Source organism: Molossus molossus, unplaced genomic scaffold (assembly GCF_014108415.1).
Source record: "Molossus molossus isolate mMolMol1 unplaced genomic scaffold, mMolMol1.p scaffold_m16_p_21, whole genome shotgun sequence".
In the NCBI taxonomy this organism is placed as follows: domain Eukaryota; kingdom Metazoa; phylum Chordata; class Mammalia; order Chiroptera; family Molossidae; genus Molossus; species Molossus molossus.
Genome location: NW_023425357.1, coordinates 2,288,835 through 2,303,867, shown reverse-complemented (window position 1 = coordinate 2,303,867; position 15,033 = coordinate 2,288,835). Strand labels below are relative to the sequence as shown.

Here is a 15,033-nt window from a genome sequence, read left to right as displayed (position 1 = left end):
CGCGCCCCGCGACACCGAGGCCGAGCGGGGGCAGGGGGCTGCCCGCCATGACCCCCCGGAGCCCGGCGTGAGGGGGCCGAGGTGAGCGCGGGCCGGGCGCGGGCCGGGGCTCGGCGTCGGCCGGCCCCGGTCGCCTCCGCGGCCTTCGTGTCCCTGCGCCGAGTGGGCCTGCGCCGCCCGCGTCTCCTTCTCCGGCGTCTGTCAGCGCCTCGGCCTTGCCCGTGCCCGTGTCTGTTGCGCCGTTTTTACAAAGCACTGTCCCCGTGCGTCTGTGCGTGTCTGCTGGTCACGATTCCTGTTCGCGTCTCGCTCTGGGCGTCCGTGTTCTCTGTTCACCGGTGTCTCTCTACCACCTCGCTGTTGCCCTGTCCCCTCCCCGCCCCGCCCCTCCCCCCGCCAGCCCCTCTCCGCGGGTCCGCGGCTTGGGCTCGGGCCCGCCCCTCCCCCAGGCTCCGGAGTCCGGTGCTGACATCCGGGCTCTGGGATCGGGCCCGCTGCTTGCTCGCCTGCGAGGTCTGGGGTGGCTTCTCTTATCTCTATATCGCAGCGCCCCAGCCTTTAACAGTGGGGTGTTCGCGGGTGCTGCTCCTGGGGCCGCTGTGCGTTTTGCCGGAGGGGGATGCTGGTGGCTAGCCCTACACTCTCCGTGCAGGTAGAGCGTGTGTGTTGCACCGCCAGGATTCCTGTGTCTCCTGTCACGGGTTTTCTGCCCTGCAGTGTGGGGTGTCGGCCTTTTGAGGGCCCCCCCCCCGCCCCCTGGAGAATTTTGCCCTGCTCTCCGTCCTGTTTAATGGAATGATTCCCTTGAACTTTTTGAAAAGCCTAGTCTCATGCTAGGCAGTGCCTGTGGGATCTTAGCGACCACGAGCTAGGTGTGCATTTTTCCAGTGCACCTCATTGTAAACTCACGGATGAGACGGTTCCTCTTCTCATGCTACTCTGTGGAAAGTATTTGGGTTTTCTCTGTTGAAAGCCGATGTCACTGAGCCCCAACTGTCAGTGGGGCACAGGGCCAAGCACTGTGTTTCATCAGCAAGCCCGCCAGGTAGAGATTCCTTCCTCCCTGTCACAGCTGAGGTTGCTGGGAGCCGACGGCCAGGATTTGGACCCAGATTTTCTCTTCTCTCCGTTATGTTATGTTCCATTTTCCTTGCCTCGAATTTCTCAGTCGCAGGTTACTGCTGCTTTCCGATTTTCTCTTTGTCTTCCTGCCTCGCTGCCTCGCCACGCTCTGTACCGGTGTCTGGTTGTGTCCGCCTGTGTCACCGCGTCTCTGGGTAGCTCCTTTGCCTGCTTTCTCTGTGCTTCTCTCCCTTTTCTGTTAGTCTTCTCACATCATTTCTTGCCCAAGTGTGTGTGTGTGGCGATTTCTGCAACAGTTCCCATTTCTCCCCAAGTGCTGGGGCCTCAGAGCTTGGGAGGGCTCAGCAGGTGTCCATCGTGGCCAGTTGGACAGGACATGGGTGGTGGTGGTCAGAGGCTGCTCTGGAGCCAGGCTGCTCCCGGCTGAGGTTTGTGTCCGGGGCAAGGGAGTCAACCTGTCTGTGCCTCAGTGTCCTCCCTGGTTAGGAGCCTGTGAATCACAGGTTTGTGAGGATTGAGTTACTGTGTGTCCAGCACTTAGAGAAGCTTGGGGCTCAGGGTCAGCGCTGGTGAGTGCTTGCTGGGATCATCCCATTTGCCTGATTCTCGCTCTTCTGATTTTTCCCATCACCCTCGTCTCAAATTGAAACTATAACTTCTGGCTTGGCTGATGTGGCTCAGTGGATTGAGTGTCATCCCATGGACTGAGAGGTCCCAGTTCCATTCCCGGTGGGGGCACGTGCCCGGGTTTCAGGCTCAATCCCCAGTAGGGGGCGTGCAGGAGGCAGCCCATTGATGTATCTCTCTCACATCGATGTTTCTATTTCTCTCTCCTTCCCTCTCTCTCTCTAAAAAGAAATATTAACTTCTGGAGCCCAGGCTGGCCTGGGGTCGAGTCTACTGTTAGGCCTAGCAGATGACCTTGGCTGAAATATTTAACCTCCATGGGCCCAAGGCATCTGTGAGAACACAGCTGCTCTGAAGTGTTAAATGAGATAATGGACTAGGCCCAGCTGGGACACAGCCCAGGACTGTGCTATTCCTTATCTCTCCTTCCCTGAGCCTCCGCCTCTCTACTCCCTTCCTCGCCTTCTCTGTGTGTGTCCTTGTGTCTGCCTTGGATTCTGCCTCCTCCACCCTGCTCCTGAGGTGTTTCCTGCCCTCCCCGTCCCTTCCTTCCAGTGTATTGAAAGACTCTTCCGGGCCAGCTCCTCTGATGGGAAAAGCTGTGTCCAGACAAATGTGGTCCCTGCCCCATGGGGCTGGTGGGTTGGCCTTAGCCACAGAATTAAACAAATGAATAGAACCACCAGGCTGAAGCTGTACCTGTGAGCCTCCCCCCCCCCGAAACATAGACCTTGGTGTTAAGATTTGGGAAGCTTAAGTGGCACCCTTAGAGCGAGTGGGGTGACCTGGTGACTAGGGAGAGGGAGAGCAGGGTGAGCAGCTCATGACACCGCCCAAGAGGGTAGCCTGCTTCCTGCTCCTGGGTCCTCAGCTTCCTGAGTTACCCACAGGAGCCCTATTTTACAGAGGAGAACATTGTAATACGGAGGTGCAGTTCTCAGTCCACCCAGGTGTCTGGGCCAGGAAATGCTGAGCTGGGGTGTGCCCCCAGGCCGTGGCCTGTCACTGCATGCTCTGCCTCGCTGAGCAGGGGCTCTGAGCAGGAAGGAGCCGGGCACGTTTGAGGAACTGAAATGGACAGCGTGACTGAAATGGAGGGTGACAAGAGCCAGAGCCTCCTAGGTCACTGTTGGGACCATGTCCTTAACTTGGCTGGCAGTGGGGGCCTCATGAGAGTGGGGTTCGGGCTGGGTGGCCTAGGCCCCGCTTGTTTTCAAGGTCCTCTTCTCTCCTCAGATGCGGTGATTTGCCAGCCCCTGCCACGGCCTCCCTTCTCGAGTTGCCCCCTCTGTCCACGACCCAGGGGGCCTGCCCCCCACATCACCACCTGCCACCATGTCGACGTCGTCTCTGCGGCGCCAGATGAAAAACATTGTCCACAACTACTCAGAGGCCGAGATCAAGGTCCGTGAGGCCACGAGCAACGACCCCTGGGGTCCATCCAGCTCACTTATGTCCGAGATCGCCGACCTCACCTACAATGTCGTCGCCTTCTCGGAGATCATGAGCATGATCTGGAAGCGGCTCAATGACCACGGCAAGAACTGGCGGCACGTCTACAAGGTCAGTGCCCACCAGGCTGGGCATCACACAAAGACCCTGTGGGCGGGCGTTGGGCCAGAGTACGGACGGCCAGTGCTCCAGACAGGTTGCGGCCGACCTCCCACGTTTCCCGCAGGAGCTGGAGTCCACAGCTTTCTGTAGTTTCTCTCTCGTTTGACGGTGGCCATAAACGTAACGTTCTGGGGTTTTGTGTTTTTTTTCTGTTAATCCTCACCCAAGGATACCTTTGCATTTATCTTAAGAGCAGGAGGGAGAGAGGGAGGAAGAGAGAGAGAGAAACATCGATGTGAGAGAGACACATTGAGTGGTTGCCACTGCACAACCCCAACCAGGGCCAGGGACAAACTGCAACCGAGGTATGTGCCCTTAGTGGGAACCAAACCCGGGACTCTCTGGTCCGCTGGCTGACACTCTAACCACCGAGACAAACCGGCCAGGGCTACACTCACTTTTAAATAAGAAAATAAGACTTCGTCCCAGAGATGAGTCCCCAACGGGACATAAAAGATTTGTCCCTTTTTTTTTTTTTTTTTTTTTAACTGTGTAACAATCTGTTGTGCTGGCTGGTTGTAAGTGACATGACCAGTTGTGACAAACATGTTTGCTGTAAATATCCTTGTGTTTGCCATTTTTTGGAATTGGAATTTCTGGGCCGAAGGACGTGTGTGTGTGTGTCATTTTGATCAACGTGGCCAAAGTGCTATCCACAGGAGTAGCCCTTTTCCTCACCCCAGTGATACATGCATGCGCCCTTATCCAGTGACCAGACGGGCCACAGGCTTTGGGCACAGAGGATGTGTCTAACGGGTGCTCAGTTGCTGGGCTCCCGTTTGCTGCTCTGGAGGCCTGTGTCCCCCCTTGCCATGGGTAAAGAAGTGGCCAAGGACAGGGGCTGGGGTGGGTGGCTTCGGGCCAGTCCCTGGACCTCTCTCTGTGTGAGGGTCCGGCCCAGGAGTGTTGGTGGGGCCTCTTGTTGCCATTTTTTCAGTAACCGTCGGTTGTGGGCCTTTGTGGGCTTGCTCCGTGTGTGGTGGTGGGCAGGACGGTGAGCCTCGGCCTCGTGGACGTGGCCCGCACTGGCTGGGTTCTCTGTCCTGCAGAGACAGGGCTGGTTCCCTCATTTCCGAGATGAGACTGAGGCCCAGAGGGGTCACATTGCTCACAGAACAGGGACTGGAGGCCTGTTTCCTGCGTCTCGGTTCCTTGTGGCTCAGCTCCCTGAGAGAGGGAGGAAGAGAGAGAAACATCGATGTGAGAGAGACACACCGATTGGTTGCCACCCACATGACCCCAACGGGGACTGGGGACAAACTGCAACCGAGGTACATGCCCTTAGCGGGAACCAAACCAGGGACTCTCTGGACTGTGGGCCAACGCTCTTAACTGCTGAGCCAAACCAGCCAGGGCGACCAGGCTGCTTTGAGAATGAATAGGGACAGCCCAGCTGGTGTGGCCCAGTGGATTGAACGTTGTCCCATGGACTGAGAATTAATAGGGACTATTGGGCTATCTAGTTGCCCACTTTTATTTATTTAAACGAAAGAAATTTCTTTTTCTGTATTTATTTTTAGAGAGGACGAGATAGACAAACATTGATGAGATAGAATGTTGATTGGCCGCCTCCTGCACGCCCCCCACTGGAGGTTTGGCCCACAACCTGGGCATGTGCCCTGACCAGGAATCGAGCTGGCGACCTCTTGGTGCAGGGTCGATGCTCGACCACTGAGCCACATGGGCCGGGCCGGACCTTTTCATGTTTCGTTGAGGCCTGCATCGGGAGTGTGCAGCCTGATTCGCTTCTGCAGGTGTACACACCTGCATGGCCACCGCCCAGGGCGGGGGAGGGCGCTTCCCATCCCAGAGCCACCAGGCCTGCCTTCTGTCTGCTGAGATTGTTCTAGAACTTTGTTACAGTTTCTCAGGTCAGCTTTCTTTGCTCTCGGTTCATTGTGTCTGGGAAGTTGACTGGTGTGGCAGCCATTCATGTGACCACCTGGCGGTTCACCCGTGAGCATCTCACCCATGGTCTGTGTTAGGGTTATTTCCGGGTTCACCATCTTTTTATTTACCACAATTCCAAAGTCCCCAGAGTCCTGAAAATGAAAATTTCTAGGATTCGTTTCCCACAGGACCCTCCCTGGACTGAGGTGAGGCTGTTAATCTGGTGTTTGTTGGCCCCATATCGCGTGATTGGCGTGCCCTCTGCCTGGGGGCTGTTACACGTGTGCAGCAGGGCTGGCCAGGGTTGTGGAGCCCGCCTCCCCTGTGGGTGTGCCTCGCCCTTTCGCTCTCCTCCAGCGGGCAGACACCTCGAGGCCAGTTAAAGACTAACCTCTGATTACAGGAGTAAATACTGCAGACACCTTTGGAAAGTCGTGCCAGACTCAGGTCTGGCTCCCCGAAGGTTGGGGACGTGTGGGTGACCTATGCTGGGCGCCCTGGCAGGCTCACAGTGGCTCAGAGGGCTTGCCCCAAGTGCTGGCCCCTCCTTCCACTGTTTCCTGGGGGGATCTGGGAAGCCCCTGGAATCTACTGCAAATTCTAAGGTGTGCCTTTTGTTGAAAAGAATTTATTGTCAAATCATCAAATGCAGGAGGCACCAAAGGCTGTCCCTGCTCCCTGCTCTCTTATTCTCGCTTTGTGTCCGCCTGGAGAATCCAGGCCTCCCTCCCAACCTGTCGTGAAGATTCACATTTGTGGTGGCTGTTTCAAACCAACCGACGAGAGACGCAGCCTGGCTCCAGGTGGTCTGGTGCTGGGCAGTGGAGAGTGCGGTCTGGCCCTGGTCGGCCGATGCCGGTTGGTCTGGTGCTGGTTGGCCTGGTGCAGGGAGGTAGAGGAGACTGGCGTGGGGCGGTGGAGAACGAGGTCTGGCCCTGGTCGGACTGCTGCCCGTGGGTCTGGCGCTGGATGGGGCAGTTGTCTATTTCCACCGTATTTCTTCAGATTTGCGTTTCACAGAAGCTGCTGGGTCCAGGCCTCTGCGATGCCCGGGGGTTGGGTGACTGCGGCTGCTTGTCCCTGCTCAGGTCTTCTTACAGAGATGCATGCAGATCTCAGGCCGTGCGTTGACCCCGTTGAAGTCGAGTTTGGGGACGCGAAGTGCATTCACAGTTCTGTGTACCCACTGTCCAGCTCCAGAATGTTTTCATGACCCCAGGCGGAAACCCTGTGCCCTGGTCATCACCCCCATGTCGCCTGCCATTGGTCACTCCACTGCTTCTCTGTGGGGCCACTTGTTCCCACCCTTCCTACAAGTAGGGGTCATGCTGTGCTCCTGGGTGCTGCTGTCACTCAGAACATGTGGTCAGGGCTCCTTGGGCGGTACTTGGGTCAGCGCTGCCTCCCTTCCCAGGGCTGTGCCATGTGGGCCACACGGGCTGGTGGGGGGACACAGTGGTGCGTGTGTCCTGCCCCCACAGGCCATGACACTGATGGAGTACCTCATCAAGACGGGCTCGGAGCGCGTGTCACAGCAGTGCAAGGAGAACATGTACGCGGTCCAGACGCTGAAGGACTTCCAGTACGTGGACCGTGATGGCAAGGACCAGGGCGTGAACGTGCGTGAGAAGGCCAAGCAGCTGGTGGCCCTTCTGCGTGATGAGGACAGGCTGCGAGAGGAGCGTGCCCACGCGCTCAAGACCAAGGAGAAGCTGGCGCAGACTGCCACGGGTGAGGCCCCTGGGCTCGTGCCTCTTCCTCCCTGTCCCTCCCTGCCCCTCCCTGCCATGTTCTGCCTGTGTCCTTTGGGTGAGGAGCTGGGTTTTTTTGCCCTGGTGCCTCATCCCTGCTGCCTCCTTGCCCTCCTCCCTGGGATGCAAGCTCCCTTCATTCACCTGCACATTCACTGAGCGCCCCGAGGGCCCAGGTGTCTGCCCTCAGCCTGGGCCCTGGAGCTGCTAGATGGGTGCACCTGCAGTGGTCCGTGCCCAAGGGAGAGAGTGCCGTTGGAGGAGCTGCCCAAGCCCCACAGTTAGGGACGCCCTTGGGGAGGGCAGCTATGTGAGCAGCAGGTAGCAGGGTGGGGAGCGTGGTTGGGGAGCTGCAGGGGCGGAGCCTGCTGTTAAGGTTGAAGAAGTTGGTGGTTGTCTTGGACAATGTTGTTCTGTGGTTAGAGCGCCGGCCTGTAGGCCAAAGAGTCTCGGGTTTGATTCCTAGTCAAGGGCATGTACCTCGGTTGTGAGGTCGATCCCTGGCCCTGGTTAGGGTCATGTGGGAGGCAGCCAGTCAGTGTGTCTCTCTCACATCAATGTTCTTCTCCCTTCTTCTCCCCCTCCCTCTTTCTCTTTCCCTCCCTTCCTTTCTGTCTAAAATTATAAGTGGGAAAGTATCCTTGCATGAGGATTAAAAAAAAAGACGATGTTGGTAGTGGCGGGCAGCTTGTTCAGGGGTGGTGACCAGCATTGGAATCGGAGGCACTAGGGAGTCTGAGTGTGTCCCCCATCATAAGGCCACTCTGCTGTCAGAAAACTTGCAGCTTGACAGCCTGGTACTTGGGTCTGAGAGGTGCTGGGAAAGGCGGCACATCCCAGGCGGGTGAGTGTCCCCACTGCAAGCGCCCCAGCGGTTATGGTGTCACTGCAGTGACAGCACAGCACAGATTCCAGTCGTGTCGCCAGGGCATGGGCCTGGCAGGGGATGGGGTCCAGGGACACTAGGAGACGGATGGTGCAGGGTTACAGGTGATGGGAGGTGGTGTCTTTCGGGCAAGGGCAACAGGATGCAGAGCGTTGACGAGGCCGAGCTCCTGGGCCTTCGGGACAGATCGGATGCCAAAGGGGAACCCGTGATCCCCTTGCTCCTCCGTAGGAGTCTGGCGTGTTGGGGGTGAGCCAGGCGTTCTGCTCGGACGGGTCGCATCTCACTGTCCAGTACCCATGTGGACGTCAGTCAGGGGGAAGGCGTTCCTGGCAGAGGGCGGTGTGGGGAGCTGTGCTCTCTCCGAGGGCCCTCCAGAGCTGGGTTCTTGGTGTTCTCTGGGGGCAGGACAGGTGGTGGGTGGCCTGTTTCCACTTTGCCCTCATGAGCTGCCTCCTCCTGTGTGAGCTGGTCTCTGCCCCCGGCCTTATCTTAGACCCAGCGGTTTCCATTTGGGGTTCTTTTCTCACATCTTGAGAACTTGCTTATCTTTTGATTATTTCCCCCCCTACCCAAACTACTTAAAAATGTGAAACCCTTTCTTGGCTCATGAGCTGACCAGGCCTGGGCAGTGTGGCTGTGGCCTGGTTGCTGACCCCAGCCTTGGGGCTGCTGCCCTCAGGGAGCTCTGAGATCCGGGCGGGCGTGGCTGCCCGCAGGGCCATGGCTGCTGGAGGTGCAGGGTGGGGCCTGGTCAGCTCACTAGAGTCCACTTGCCTCAGCCCCTCCTTTCTTTATTCATGACTTGGGCTGCTGCCCAGGGTGGGGCCGGGAGGCAGGTGCTGTTCTCCCTAATGCCCATGGGCCTGCCAGAGCTACTTGTAGCTCGGGACTCCGAGGCCTTGGTCTCCCCATCCTGGGCCTGCCGGGAGCTCTCCCAGCGGGGTTGGGGCGATCTCCCCATCCTGAGCCTGCCCGGAGCTCTCCCAGCGGGGTTGTGGGGTCTCCCCATCCTGGGCCTGCCCGGAGCTCTCCCAGCGGGGTGGGGGGGGTCTCCCCATCCTGGGCCTGCCCGGAGCTCTCCCAGCTGGGGTGGGGAGGAAGCCCTTTGACAGGCCCCACATGCTGCAGGACCCAGGTCGCAGGCTCAGATTCCCCAAGTCTCCTCCCTGTTCATTGCAGGGCTGTCCTTTCCTGACCTTTCCTCCTGGGTGTGGGTGGGTAAGCTCAGCGCACAGTCCCCTCCCCCACTCCTAGGGAACCTGGTGTCTGGGTCCCAGATAGGGTCTTGGGGGCTGTCAGGCTAGAAGCAGGAGGTTGAGCTCTGGGGCTCCCCTGTTTTCTCTGTGTCTCACTGACAAACCCCCCCCCCCAGCCTCCTCGGCAGCAGTGGGCTCAGGGGCCCCACCTGAGGCCGAGCAGGCCTGGCCGCAGAGCAGCGGGGAGGAGGAGCTGCAGCTCCAGCTGGCCTTGGCCATGAGCAAGGAGGAGGCTGACCAGGTACCCCAAGGCCTGGTGGGTGTGGGGTGGGCGTGGCCACAGCAGGGTTTGATCTTTGTTCTGCCATCCCATCTCCATGCCTCACCCTCCACCAGCCCTGTCTCAGAGGCCTGCTCTGTCTGCTCACCCTCGGCCCTGTTCTCCATCCTGTCCTGGGTCTCCCCTCCCCTCCCTGGATGCTTGTCCTACTCCGGCCCTGGGCTCTGCCTGCCTCTTTCCAGTTTGGGGACTATTTCTCTGTGTCTTTTGCTCTGTCTAACCCTGACTCTGTTTCCATCTGTTTACTTCTGGCTCTGGCTCTTTCTCTGTCTCTGCCCCCCGACCCCTCCCCCCCCCTCTCTGCCTGCCTCCCCCACCCCGTCCCCTCACACTCTCTCTCCCCCAGCCCCCGTCCTGCGGCCCTGAGGATGACGTCCAGCTCCAGCTGGCCCTTAGTTTGAGCCGTGAGGAGCACGATAAGGTCAGAGCAGTCTCCCCGCCCCGCAGGCTCTTCTGGGACCCTTCCCAGGTCTCCCTCTTTGAATCTTCCTGCAGGGCCCCACCCCACCTCCCTGCTGCTAGTTGACCATTTGACACTGCAGCACTTATGGCTGTAGACCTGGTGCGGGATGGAGCCCGGTGACACCACTACGTGCAGCAGGCAGGCCCTCGCCACCCCCAGGGCAAACCTGCGCTTCCCAAACTGGCAGAGCAGCATCCTCGCCCGCCTTCCCTGCGACCCTGTGTCCACCCCATCCCATACCTCGTCCGCATCCCATTTTAATTTTCGGTCACCTTTGTCTGGGAGGGAGGGTTCTTGGGCTGTCCAGTCGCTCAGACTCTGACCATTCCCTGCCACCTGCCTTTGTGGCCCCAACAGGAGGAGCGGATTCGACGTGGGGATGACCTGAGGCTGCAGATGGCCATCGAGGAGAGCAAGCGGGAGACGGGGGGTCAGGAGGAGGTGAGTGCGGGGAGGTGAGTGTGGGGCCTGGAGGAGGGGAGTGTGGGGAGGTCAGAGCGTGGAGGAGGGGAGCGTGGGGCCCTGCCGCCTGTGCCCTGCCCTAGGTGCATGGGTAGGCATCCCAGCTGGCCTGGTCCTTCGGCCTCTTTCTGTAGCCGCACACTGGGGACGTCTTGAGTGTCTTCACAGCAGGGCCGGCCTCCCACCATGGCTGCAGGTCATGAGGCTGGTCCAGGTTCCCAGGGGAACCGGCCTCTATCCCAGTGAGGGGCAGCAGATAGATAGCTCATGGCTGGCATGGCCAAAGGGTCTTGCCAGTGCCCCCACGGGGCTCAGCAGGGCACTGGAGAAAGATTGCAGCAGGGCCCTGGGGCCTCGGTGCTATCCTGGTCCTCCCACTGCTCCCTTCGTCCTGAGGAGGTGGGGCGTCACCTCCACATCCACAGAGACGGGCTCTGGCGAGCTGGCCCACGCAGAGTGCAGGAGAGTTGTGGGGGCGCTGCCCTGGGGAGCCTGGAGTGTGCAGTGACGTGGGGCCTGTGCCAGGGCCTCGGGCCAGGCGTGCCGATCTGGGGTGCTCTGACTAGTGGGGTTTCTCGGAGGCCAGGGGCATCTTTGGCTACTGTCCTCATTTGTTCAGGGGCTGTGGTAGGCAAGGGGGAGTGGGTGGAGCGGTGATTACGTAGCAGGGCCGGGAGTTGGCCACGTCCCTCTCTCTGCCCCTGGGTCCTCTCTGCTTTGCTCACCCCTCACCCTTTCTCTGCAGTCATCCCTCATGGATCTTGCTGATGTCTTTACGGCCCCAGCTCCTGCGACGTCCTCAGATCCCTGGGGAGGCCCAGCACCCATGGCTGCTGCCATCCCCACGACCACCCCTGCTTCGGATCCTTGGGGGGGACCCCCTGTCCCTCCGACTGCTGATCCTTGGGGTGGTGCGGCCCCTACACCTGCCTCTGGGGACCCCTGGAGGCCTGCTGCCCCTGCGGGGCCCCCAGTTGACCCATGGGGTGGGACCCAGGCCCCCGCAGCTGGAGAGGGGCCCACACCTGACCCGTGGGGGAGCTCAGATGGTGAGTGCCAGCCCGTGCCAGGTCCTGGGCATGCCCGGGGGCTGAGAAGGGCACTAGGGGGGCTGGACCTGGGGTGGAGGGGTGATGAGAGGGCCTGGAAGGGCTTGTGTTTGTGAGGAGCCACAGGTTCGAGGGGACAGACCCCCACCTGCTGCAGGTGGGTCCCAGCCCCTCACATGCCTCCTTCCTCACCCAGGTGGGGCCCTGGCCAGTGGGCCCCCAGCTTCCGATCCCTGGGCCCCAGCCCCAACCTTCTCGGACCCCTGGGGGGGGGTCACCTGCCAAGCCCAGCACTAATGGCACCGCAGGTACTGGGCGGGTGCTGGGCGGGCACTGGGCGAGGGGCAGAGGTCCCCTTGGTTCCTGAGGAGGGAGGGCAGGAGGCCGCCTCTGGGCAGTGGAGTGGACATCCTGACCCTGTGCCCCGCAGTGGCCGGCGGCTTCGATGCGGAGCCTGACGAGTTCTCTGACTTTGACCGACTGCGCACAGCCCTGCCGGCCTCGGGAAGCAGCACAGGTGAGGCCTGCCCGGGCGGGGTGAGAGCAGGATGCGTGCAGCCCTGGGGGAGGCCCCGGGCCCATCTGGATGAAAATAGTTTTATTGAGGTATAATTGATACTCCCTGTCTTTAAAAAGACATTTTAATTTTGTTTTGAGGTAATTTCAGACTGAGGGACAAGTTGCAAAAGTAGTACCATAGAGAAGTTCCTTTCCTGAGCTGCCCCAGACGCTGGCCTCTGACCTCCCTGGCCCCCAGGTGCTTCCCGATATGCTGGGCAGCAATGCAGTGGGTCCAGGGACAGCGCCCCCTTCCTCACCTGCCCACTGCCCAGGCCAGGGCCTCCCGGGGTGGACAGCGCCTCTCTTCCTGAGGTGTCGGGCTGGCGCTGGCTCTGGGGAAATCCCTGTTTGGGTTTGTCTCTGTGGAGATGGGGGCTCCCATCGGAGCCTCCTACCAGGAGGCACTGGTGTGTGTTTTCCCACCATCCGTGAGGTCCCCTTGGGCCCCTTTTATTTTTCGTCTCTTCCAGTGAAGTGGACTTTTCTGGAAGCAGAAATACTTGGGGCTGCGGGGTCCCCTTGCGGGTTGGGGCGAGACCCCAGTCCTTCCAGGCCCTTCATCCAGGACTCCCCTAGATTACTCCTCCTCCTGCTTCTGCATTCCTCCCGGCCATGTGTTCATCCCGTTTGTGAAATTTGCAGCATCAGCTAGGATTCTTAACTCAGATTCTAAAAAACAGACCTCAGACTGACTTGTCTTCCAGCCCTGAGCGTCTGCCTGTTTCTCACCCGTCCATTGTTTGGACCCAGCGGCCACCGCTCCGGGGGTTGTCCCATGGCATTCCTTCTCCCTTTGCCCCTCCACCTTGACCCTCCTGGTATGGGGCCTGGGCCCTGGGCCCTGGCATGAGCCCCCTGCCACGAGCCCCCTGCCACGAGCCCCCTGCCACGAGCCCTCTGCCACGAGCCCTCTGCCACGAGCCCCCTGCCACGAGCCCCCTGCCACGAGCCCTCTGCCATGAGCCCTCTGCCATGAGCCCTCTGCTCCTTCAGGGGAACTGCAGCTGCTCGCAGGGGAGGCGCCCGCCCACAGCCCTGGGACCTTCGACATGAGCGGGGTCGGGGGCTCTCTGGCTGAGTCTGTGGGGAGCCCCCCACCTGTGGCTGCCCCAACCCCCACGCCACCCACACGGAAGACACCGGAGTCGTTCCTGGGGCCCAACGCAGCCCTCGTCGACCTGGACTCACTGGTGACTCGGCCGGGCCCCACGCTGCCAGGAGCCAAGGCCTCCAACCCCTTCCTGCCCAGCGGTGCGTGTGGCCTCCCGAGCAGGGATGCTGGGCCCCTGCCGACCCCTGCCAGGCGGACCCCTGACTCTGCTGTGTGCCTGTCCTCTTCTCTTGCAGGAGCTCCGGCCACCGGCCCCTCCGTCACCAACCCCTTCCAGCCTGCGCCCCCTGCGACGCTCACCCTGAACCAGCTCCGGCTCAGCCCTGGGCCCCCGGTCCCGGGGGCGCCACCGACATACATCTCTCCTCTGGGTGGGGGCCCAGGCCTGCCCCCCATCATGCCCCCGGGCCCGCCGGCCCCCAACACTAACCCCTTCCTCCTATAAGCGGGGCGGGAGGGGCTGGCCTGCCCCGCTGCCCCCTGGGACGCAGTGTTGTGGAGTGCATGTGAAGCCCCCCGCCCCCGGGGCACTACACTACACCTCTCCCCCCCACCCCGAGACTGGACATGGGGTGGGGAGGGTGCGGCCACAGGAGGGCCCTTTCCGTGGCATTATAAAGGAGGGACCGCCGCGCCCTGTCCCGTCCTCCTGACTGGCCCTCGATCAGTGTTGAGCCTCCTCCCCTCACACCCTTGGTGAATCCTTGGTGATGATTTTGGCAACTTCGGGAATAAATGGCAATTCTCATGGGCGTGGCTCACAGAGTTCCCATCCATGGTTCCCACGGCCCTTCACCCTGGGCAACTGGGGGCAGCATCTTGTTCTCAGAAGCCCAGGTTTTCGGACCCTTCTGGAGTGAGGAAGGGGGCCGAGCAGGGTGAAGTGCTGGCCCTCTGATGGTCAGGGGCCGGGCACCTCGCCATCAGCCAGTCTTAGTTCTTGCCCAGGAGACACTTGGCACAGGTGAGGGGATGGGCAGGTGCAGAGCTCGGAGTCACAGGCCTGAGGGAGCAGCTGAGCGGGCCTAGGGTGGCCTCTGCTGACCAGCATCCCTCAGCTGGCTGACCGATGGGATGGGGAGGCTCCCAGAGGAACGGCAGCAAGAGTGGGCAGGGAGATCGGGAGGTTGGGCTGGCTGGACAGAGGGCCGCAGGGAGGACAGGCAATCCAGGACTCAGGGGCTGGGACAGTGCTCATGGGCCTCCAGAGGGCGGGGCCCAGCGTAGTTGGGAATGAGGTCACCCCAGCAGCAGGTGGTGCTGTTGCCTTTGGGCTGGGACCAGTGGGTGGGAGTCAGGGGGAGGGGCCTCTAGGCCAGCTACACTGCTTCATTACTTAGGCCTGGAGCCTGACTTCTGCTTATTGAAAACAAGAAAGGAGCCCGCTGGTGTGGCTCACTGGTTGGGCATGGACCCCTGCACCAAGAGGTCACCAGTGCAATTCCTGGTCAGGGCACATGCCCAGGTTGTGGGCCTGATTCCCAGTGGAGGCATGTGGGAGGTGCCAATCGATTGTTTTCTCTCATCAGTGTTTCTCTCGCTCACTCCATTCCTCTCTCTAAGAAAAATCAATAACAAATAGGGAGCCCTGGCCAGTTTGGCTCAGCGTTTTTGCATCGGCCTGCGGACCAGAGAGGCCCGGGTTCAGTTCCCGCTAAGGGCACGTACCTCAGTTGCAGTTTATCCCTGGCCCTGGTTGGTTGTGTGGGTGGCAGCCACCTGATGTGTCCCTTTCACATGGATGTTTCTCTCTCTCTTCATCTCTCTCCCTCCCACTCTATCTGAACAAAAAATGGAAAGATGTCCTTGGGTGAGGATTCAAAAAAAAAAAGTAGAGAAAGATAAAAAGAAGTAGAGAAAGAAAAGGGAAGATACCCAAGCCAAAGAGAAGTTGTCTTTATTTATTTATTTATTTTTATCCTCACCCGAGGACATTTTACCATTTTTTGTTCAGATAGAGCGGGAGGGAGAGAGACAGAGAGAGAAACCTCGACATG

The 15,033-nt window shown here is 60.1% G+C and overlaps 1 protein-coding gene across 1 annotated transcript; it reads left to right on the top strand.

Annotated features, from left to right (window-relative positions):
• Positions 1 to 13: 13 nt before the first annotated feature.
• On the top strand, positions 14 to 13,788 carry EPN1 (epsin 1). Its single transcript, XM_036275446.1, is given in 12 exon segments — positions 14 to 81; positions 2,947 to 3,273; positions 6,696 to 6,945; positions 9,227 to 9,351; positions 9,737 to 9,811; positions 10,211 to 10,294; positions 11,061 to 11,364; positions 11,561 to 11,631; positions 11,633 to 11,672; positions 11,795 to 11,881; positions 12,919 to 13,176; positions 13,273 to 13,788. Coding segments are annotated over 11 exon segments (1,731 nt in total). The 5' UTR covers positions 14 to 81; positions 2,947 to 3,045; the 3' UTR covers positions 13,482 to 13,788.
• The last annotated feature ends 1,245 nt before the right edge of the window (positions 13,789 to 15,033 follow it).